The 9230-nt window shown below is 46.4% G+C and overlaps 1 protein-coding gene across 2 annotated transcripts in view; it reads left to right on the forward strand.

Moving 5' to 3' along the window:
* Positions 1-8618, forward strand: part of ZCCHC7 (zinc finger CCHC-type containing 7) — a 123409-nt gene extending 114791 nt beyond the window's left edge. For both annotated transcript variants that reach the window (XM_064437907.1, XM_064437908.1), the window contains exons 9-11: positions 941-1036; positions 6663-6780; positions 7210-8618. In XM_064437907.1, the coding sequence (XP_064293977.1) occupies positions 941-1036; positions 6663-6780; positions 7210-7658 (663 nt within the window). In that variant the 3' untranslated portion in view covers positions 7659-8618. The remainder of the gene's footprint in view (positions 1-940; positions 1037-6662; positions 6781-7209) is intronic.
* The last annotated feature ends 612 nt before the right edge of the window (positions 8619-9230 follow it).

Consider the following 9230-nt stretch of genomic DNA (forward strand, 5'->3'; position numbering starts at 1 on the left):
CTGGTCTTTGCTCCTTTAGCGCCAGAGAGAAGGAAATCCAGTGCCAAAAGCAATAAGGTTGCTCTTTTGCCCCACTGCTTTTTAGCCAGAATTCATGCACTCCTTTTTTGTACTTGTGACAGCTTTTCCTAGGCATGGGCTCTGTGGCAGTTACTTCTCCAGGGGCTGAATGTGCTTGCGCGAGGGAAAAGTAGAGGAAGAGACAATGTGTTCACCTGTTCTGCTTAGTGGTGCTAAATGGGGAAAAGAAAGAGGGCTGCCCGTTCCCCTGAACTGGATGGGGCACGCTGGATCTTCCTTTGCCCTGCGCAGGCCCCAGGAGCAGCTATGGACCTTCGCATTGTGTCTCCTCTCCCGGGAGCAGAGCCAGCTCCCCCTTCTCTCGGAAGGCCCAGCAGGTTCTCCTGCAGCACGTCTGCTTCTGGGCTCTGCTGCTGGAAGTGGGCGCAGGCTTGGGAATGCAGCAGGTGAAGGCCCCGTATCTCCGCCAGATCTTTGCCCTGTTGCTTTGAGCAAGACTACTTCAGCACTACACAAACGTGCCTGTCCAGCTGGTGGGTGCAATATCTGATGGCCCTGTCCGTCCCCAGGGATGGTGGGGCACCGCTGCGAGGGAGAGGGGGCTGGGAGACAAGGAGGAGGGGAGCAGATAAATCAGCCGTCTATTTTCTTGTATTCAGAGCTGAAATAACATGGCCAGGTGGGAGAGATACTGGGGATGCCCCTTCCCACCTCATTTGTGATGCTTAGGCTGAATCTTGCTCTGCAAAATTACAGTAATACGAGCCACTTGCTTCTTTTTCAAACTTAATATTCCAACAGCAAGCAGGAATGTATTGATTTAACCATAATAAAATTATATTTATATAATTTTAATCTATTTTTAATTCAGCGTTCGGAATACTGGCAGACCTAATTCTTGCCTATTTCCATCTTTCAGACAAAGCCAGGACCAATCAAGGCGGCCAGTTCTCACTCGGAGCGCTCTGCTTTAGTGTACTGCTACAACTGTTCCCAGAAAGGACATTTTGGATATGTAAGTCTCAGCAGTCTCTGCCCCAGTGTCAAGTATATCCTTGGGGTGGAAATTCTTCTCTGCCATGGCCTGTAGTTGGAGAAAAGAGCTGGAAGAGTCAAGCTAATGTGCACGAAGGGCCACTCTGATGAGATGTTTGTGACTTTGCAGCACTGCTGCAATCAGTGGAGGCCAACGTATAAAGTGATCTCACACATCTAATTTAAAGATATGGAGGAAAAGAAAAGTTACTATCTCTCCTTGGCAGGTTTATTGATTTGTTTTTTTAAATCTTAAATCAAAATGAGACTGCCTGGGAGAGAGAATCTTCATTGGAAAACACCCAGTTGATGAGCAGAGCTTTTTTTTTTCTTTCCATCTGTTTTTTCCCATGGCTCATGGAATGAAATATTAGTGCCTTACTGCCACATTCTGAACATCATGTAAGATTTTTCACCATAATCAGCCCAACAATTTGAATGTCCGTTTTACGAGTTTTCTGTTTCTGCCTGCTTTGGATGATCCTTATTTGTAGTTTCTCAGTTTAATTCAACATCTGAATTAAGTTTTACATCATCCTTCTGTAAGGTACAAGCCTGGTGAAGGAGGACATCATGAGCCTTAAGTGGCTTCAGTAAAAACTGGCGGTGTGCTGTGTCTTCTAGGATTGTTTGCTGGGGTTTGTCACCTTTTTCAGCCCCATCGCGACAAGTGCAGCTCTACACCTGCAAGTATCAACACCAAACAAATGTTAGTTCTTTTATTTTATAGAGTAAGTCCAGAAGCCACAAGTATTCCAGAAAATGAATGGTACTCATGCATCAGATGGGTTAAGTTTATAGTTTGCTACAGCTTAGTGTCATGGTTCAGCCCCAGTCGGCAACTAAACACCCCGCAGCCACTCGCTCACTGCCCCCACCCCTGTGGGACGGGGGAGACAATCAGAAGAGCAAAAAAAAAAACTTGTGGGTTGAGATAAGAATAGTTTACTAATTAAAATGAAATTATAATTATAATAATAATGATATTAATAATGATAATATAATTAAAAGGAAAAGGAAAAAAGGGAAAAAAACCAAAACCACAAACGATACAACTGCTCACCACCCGCCGACCGACGCTGCCGGTCCCTGAGCCATGATTGCTGCCTGCCTCCCCCAGCCAGCTCCTCCCAGTAACATACTGGCCGTGACATTACATGATAAGGAATATCCCTTTGGGCAGTTTGAATCTGCTCTCTTAGCTCTGCCTCCTCCCCTCCTGGCTTCTTGTGCACCCGGCAGGGCACGGGAAGCTCAAAGCATCCATGTCTAGTACAAGCACTACCCAGCAACAACCAAAACATCGGTGTGTTATCAACGTTATTTTCATACAAAGCCCAAAGCACAGCACTATGTCAGCTGCAGTGAAGAAAATCAACTCTCTCCCAGCTAAAACCACGACGCTTAGAGCACGCAGGAGAGAAGGAAGGAATTGGCTGGGCATTTGCTATCTCTGTGTGTGTCAACTCCTAGAACTACTGAAGATGTATCATTAAAAACCGCTGTTTTCAGCTAATAGTTAATCCCTGTGGGGAATAGTGGGCCAGGTAGGACAGGTTTGCTGGGATTTTCTCATGGCCGAGCTGAAAGATAAACAGAAGATTTTTAACGCCAAGCTGTCTTTGGGGACAAGTGAGGATTTTCCTCTTTGAGTGGCGTGTAGAGGCCATTGCCTGTGTCTGTGACGTGCTGTGGCCTGCACAGGCAGGTTGGAGGGACGGGAAATAAACAGCTGTTGCGATCCAAGCTCAGCAAGAGATGAGCATGTGCCAGCAGCCTGGTGTCACCCCTGGCATGGCAGGAGTAGAGGCACTGCCTCGGCTGCGGTACAGGAGTCCAAATCCTTGGCTTCACCTGCAAGACATCTGCTCGTGACACAGCTACACATGCAGCAGCAGCGTGAGACCTCAGCGGTGCAGACGTGTGAACCAGCTTGTCCTCCCTGCTGTTTGGAACTGGAGCTGATAAAACCTGTGAAAGCAGTGCTGAAACTGATCCTGCTAAACAACCCAGAATAAAGCCCCGCCAGTAATACAGACACTGAAATGAGCATGTACAATAAAAGCTGAAGCGACAGGGTTGGAGAAGAAGTGAGACTGATTGCTAGCAAAGGACAAGGAACATTTTACTAAACTGTCAAAAAATGGCATTCAAGGGAGGCAGCCGTACATGGATTCAAGTAAGGCTGCTATAAAAATAATTAGTAAATATGTGGGAGGAGCCGATAGTAATTACTTGGTTAGAAAATCTAGAAACTATAAAATCAGTAAGGTAGTAAAGTGATTCAGGGACAACACCTTATGGCTATCAAAGTTAAAGAAGATAAGGGAGTATTTTTGCTAGCGTGCAACAAGCAGAAATAGCCTGAACAATGACTGAATGAAAGTGGACAAGTCAAAACCAACACAGAAGGGCAGAAATACTCACCAGGTCGTTCAATATGCAGACAGAAAAACGTCCAGGACGCACACTAGGTTATGTAAGGGTAACTGAGTATTTGCCCTTGACTCGCTAAACCTTCTGTCCGAGAACGGCTGAGGGAATGGGACCGGTGGCCTGCATGTGCACCGTTACAGCGACCCGGCTGGACGGGCAACGCGCCTAGATTTGCAGCTCTCGCTGGTGAGAAAACTGAGGTCGTAATGAGTGCCTGAGTTCATGCAGTGAGCAGCTCTGTCAGGTCTTGAGAGATCTGCCTGTCATTTGGTGGGGGGGAAGAGGGAGTTTGTGGATTTTTTAATTTTTTTTAATGTAAATGTTTTTAAGCCGGTGAAAATCATGTGTGATGACAAGCAGCACGTACCATTTTTCCCATTTCTTTACCTCAGGAGCCCTGCTCTGTTGCCTTTTTTGAGCGATTAAAGCAGAGGAATAATAAACTAGCCAAGAAGAAGAGCCTGGGGTTAGCCTTGTACAGACACACCATAATCAGTGCTTCCCATTGCAGTTGTTTCCTTTCGTGTTACCATTTGATGTAGTTTAGGGACACCTCAAATTCCCTTTCTTTGCTAGAGGCCTAGGGAGACCTTTCCCAAAAACAGAGGCAAGAGCAAAAAACGTGCTAAATCCCAGCATTAACTGTGCAGTTCCAGATCACTTCTTATTGTTTGTAAAACTGGAAATAGTTAAGACATAAACTGTCAGAGGTTCCAACAGCCGGCAGTTTTGTTTCCTGAGTTTGCTGTATTGTTTATTAAGACAGTCATATTTTTATGTAAACTAAGGGTTTAAGAAAGTCAAGAAATCTTAGTTTCTTCAGTAGGCTTCACATCATAGTTAATTTCATAGCAGTCCACACATTCAAAACATTGTCTCTTAGGGCCCGTAACAAAGATGCGCTCATTTTAAGGGGCATCCCCGTAGGAAAGTTACGAGGGAGGGCAAGTTGATGAGGGGCAGCCCACAGCATTATTTAGGCTGCAGCGAGTTCAAAAGGCAGCAGGTGTAGGGAACAGTACGGTATGTGCAGATGTGCCTTGCATTCACATCCCAGTATGCCAATCACACAGAAAATGCCGCCCGCACGTTGGTAGCAGCCCTGCTTCCACCCTCCGTACGACGCCTCCAGCGCTGAAGACTGTCCCAAGAGTATTTAACAGTACTTGAGAGGGAAGGATATAGCCCAGTGCATGTCGGACATTGCTGAGCTCATTTATCGATGCAGTGGGGAGAACGAGGAAAAGAGGAGCGCCGATTTGGTTGGCATGTGCATTTCCTTCGCTAAGGCTTCTCTGTCAGCGTATTAACAAAAGAAAAATGATGAATGGGCCGCAGGCCTGCAGAGCAAGCCCTGAATTTGATGCAGCATCTCGAGCAGTACATTCCACAGAAAGATGAATGTGTCTTTGCATACTCCTCCGTGAAGCCGATCTGTGGTGTTCTCAGTAACCTCTTTGGCAATGTTTAGGGATAATATTTTCTTTCATTTATTCCGGATAGGCAGGCAGCTCTGTGCCCTGCCTAAAGGCCACTCTTAGGCTTCACTCATGTGAAACTCAGGTATTTGAAGTGTCGTTTCTCTGTTATGCTTTTCTCTCCTCTTAACTCAGAGGGAGGTGGGGAGAAGACCCAGGAAGGATGAGAGAGGAGGTTTCTGCGTGGGGCAATAGCTGGCTATTCAAGGTGTTTAGTGTGAAATATAGTCCAGTATATGCACATCTCAGATGAATAGCTGCTGAGAACAGCCTCAGGCGACGGGTGGACTCACGTGCCCCCTCCTAGGTCCCTTCCTGCCTGATTTCGCAGTGGGGTAAGGCTGAACCCTCAGACTTGGGTAGGCTCCAGCTATGAGCTGCCATTGCTCGTCCGCACTCCTCCATGCAGGCAGAGATGTGCCAGCTGTCGCACAACCTAGCAGTACCCTTTTGGAGGACACCACAGAGAATAACCTCATTCGATTCTTCATTTAATTTCAGCCAAGCAGAGAACATAAACAAGCTGAGAAATGTGAAATACATCTGAAATACATCTTTGATGTACTCTGCCTTTGAAAAAGAGAGGGTGGGAGGCAGGAGGACACACGGGGAGAGGTGGCACTGAGTGGTAGAAATAGCAAACGCAAGAAGGAAAGCTGCTTCACTTGTGGTGGAGATGTCGCGGGGAGTGAAAGCTCCTGGCAGCTTCTTGAGAACGGCAAGACCCAGAGCTCATTAGATTTGGGCAGTGTCCAAGAAGTAGAAAGAAGATGTTGCAAAGCACAACAGTTAACAAGCAATTTACAAGTAGAAGAAAGTATCAGTTGATATCACATGGTAACCTGAAAAAAAGCCAGAATCATAGGAAGCATCCCAATTAGCCTGGCTCACAAGACACAGCTAAAAGTTCATGTACAGTGGTGAAAAAATCACACTCCTGAATCAAGTGTTTGGGAAATAGGCTGACACGCACGTGATGCAAGACCCAGCCCCTTCCTCATCTCAGCTGACTGTTCTCCCTGCAGTCTGATGTGCTTGCACAAATCCTGCAGGATTTGCTTTTTTTTTGTATCTGTGAGAAAACCGCATACAGTTGGGCATGCCGTTGTGCTGTGTGGGGAGGGCGCTGCCCCGGCTCCTCGCCGCTGCTCGCTTCTTCCCTTGGCCCACCCCACCTGTTGAGGTGGCCACGATTCTGCACGTGCTTTCACTCCAAATGATCCAGGGCAAAAGAGCTCCCCTTTGATCAGAAGTATTTGTCCTTCAAGGAGAGCGGGTGTGTGGGTGTGCTGGGAGGCCGGAGGGGGCAGCGAGAAGCAGTGAAAGCAGGCATGGGGGGACCTGGCCCGGCTGCAGGCAGGACAGCCCTGTTCCCCAGATCCAGCAGCTCCCTTTGCAGTTCACCTTGTATATTTACCTGGTGCTGACCTGCTTCCAGTCCTCTGCTTCCGTCACCGCTACAGATGTGTAGCAGTTGCAGGGAGACACGGGATTCCCTCCATTTGTGCAAGAGGACTGCAGCTTGGCTCGTGTATTGCATGTTTTTCTGTGTGCACAAGAAGAATTATTGGATGGTAATAAATTTATCAGTGTTTAAAGAATTGCCGGTGAGCACCTGCAGAATCTGACCCGTTTCCCCTCTGGGAGAATTGCAACTCAGCCACACTTAGTGACTTGAAATGTGTTTTGCAGGAGTGCTCAGAAAAGCGGATGCACGGGAGCATGTTCCCTACCTCCCCCTTCATCTACTACTATGATGATGAATATGATATCAACAGAAGAGCGCGCAGATTAAAAAGAAAGGTTGCAGGTACAGTATATTTTTGGAGATTCCCCCTGCCTTTCAGTTCTTTGAAATACTTTATTCTGAGCTTGCTGTTCTTAGAAATATTGTGGGATTATTTTCATGCCTTGGGAAAAGCTACAGGGATTTGCACACGTAGCCTAATGGTAGCAGAAGATTTGTGACTTTATTTATCCACGTCTATCACGGAAACTTATTGTGTCAAAGCCACATTGTCAGATGTTTTAATTCTAAGAACTTCACCGCCATTAAAAATGCTATAAACTAGCAGAAAGAGGATTAAACTGTAATTTGTTAAGATTCTAGTCTGTTGACAGAAAAAAAACCCACTGTTTTTTCCTAACTGGCTTCATACGTAAGGAAAGCTGTGATGGCTCGGGTACTAGGTTTTAGCTTTTCTGCATGGGTATTGAAATAAACGGCTCCCTTTTACAGAACTACTGGAAGCCGGCCTTCTGCCAGAACAGCCAGAGACACGATGGCAGGAAGAAAAACATGGTGGGCACAGCCGTAAGAAAAAGAGCAAGCCTGGGAGAGAACATGGGAGACAGAACAACGACAGCAAGTGTTACAAAAAGATGAAGATGTCCCGGGCAGAGAAACACAGAGAAGAGGAACACAGAAGTAATGTTGAAATTGGCCACAGGATGGAGGAGGACTTCCCTAGAGGGTGTAAGAAGCAGGCGTGTAAGGGCAGCAAAACCTTCCACAAGTCCATTTACCAGCCATTATCAGGCAGCAAGACTGTGTATGCGCGGGAGCCTCTGGAAGGTGCTAAGAGGAAGAAGAAATGGAAAAAGCAGAAAGACAGTAGTCCTGATATCAATGAGAATTTATTCCTCATAAAACAGAGGAGGAAGAAGTCCAAACAGAAATCCTGGTGATGAAGAAGTAGATGGGTAGCACCAGCATTTGGCGGCTCTGGCTCTGCCTTCTGTTTATTTTTGTTTGTCTCTTAGCACACTGAATATGGGTCTGTCCCTGAACCCAGGCGGGCATGCCCAGGCACCAGTCACACTTCTAATGTCCACCTCTGTTCCCGAAAGGGAGTGCTCTGTCTGTCGTGAACTATCCGCCTGACTCGGGGCTCGTGCCTGGAACGGCTGTACTTTCCAGCAGTCCCAGAATAGGCTGTAAGTTTATTTTTGCTTGGTGGGGGAGTGGGGAGGGGAAGGGGCCATGCTGGGTTTGGTGGGTTTTGTTTCTTCACTGGTGAGATGTTGCTCTGCCTGTCAGAGCAGGATCTGCTGCTAGGGAGCACGATCCTTTGGAGCTGACACTGGAGAGACTCACATTAGGAGGAGTCAGGCTGGAAGACAGGGGTCTGGATGTAAAGCACATTTCCCCAGCCACTCAATCCTCTCCAGAGTGCAGCTGGGCATTTCTTCACGTCTGTCCCTCCTGGAATGTGCCGTGAAGGCATTGCCTTGCACTTTGGGACTTGACAGTCTCTCGCCTTCTGCTCCAGAGCGGTGCCGTGGACCCACTGCCCTTGGTGCCACGGCTCACGGTGCCGAGCACAGGGGAGCCCTGTGCGAGCCCGTTTCTGTCTCTGCCAGGTAGTCAGCACAGCAGGAGAAAGCGGCTGAGAAATGGAACAGAGCTGACATATTGAATTACATATGTCCTTGTTCCCCTTGATGTGGAAGTTGTTTCTGGGGAAAGGTAGCAGAGTATGAAAACCGTATTTGATTCCAGACATACTGTGCTAAAATTTATTAATTTTTTTTAATGAGTTATTTTTGTACACTGGAATTCAAGTGTGTTGTTAAAAGCTTTGTAAGAATAAACGCTTCGTCAGAGAAACAACCCAAATAAAACTTTACATGAGGGATATAAAAAAATGTAGGTTTGTTCTATATTTTCTTGTGTTACCAAATATTTTAAAACAGTGTCTGCTCTTCATTCCTGAGCTGAAACTACATCACCTCTGGCAAGAGATTTTCTGGTGTTGAAAAGGAAATTATCCTCTAGCGATTCAGGACCTACACTATACTACATCACCCCTTTTGCTAAGCAACTGATAGGAACTCAGCAGCACAATCTCATAAAGGTACATGTCCTACTACAGGTACAACTCTTACTAAGAAGCAGGCCTTTGGCTACGGTTGTGTTTGAAAATGAAGAAGTATTTGTAACCTGTGCTAATGCAGGGATATCTGAGGAGGGGAAATGGGTGCGCTATAGAAAAATTCCAGGACTGTCATTCTGGCAGTAGTATTCCGTGCTGGTACTCCCTAAATTCATCAGCTTTTTGTTTGGTAAGTTTACCAGTGAGAACACTGGTATTTAAGTGGCTGTATCACCTCACCTCGGAGGTGTAATGCCCCGTTTTGCTTAAGTGTGTCCTCATTGGTAACTGAAATTCATTCTGCTTAACTTGATTGATTTCTTGATTGAAAAGTTCCTGATTATATTGAAAAAGAAAATCACTTTTAGCTCTAAGAAAAAAAAAA

The sequence above is a fragment of the Phalacrocorax carbo genome, chromosome Z (genome assembly GCF_963921805.1).
Source record: "Phalacrocorax carbo chromosome Z, bPhaCar2.1, whole genome shotgun sequence".
NCBI classification, from domain to species: Eukaryota; Metazoa; Chordata; class Aves; order Suliformes; family Phalacrocoracidae; genus Phalacrocorax; species Phalacrocorax carbo.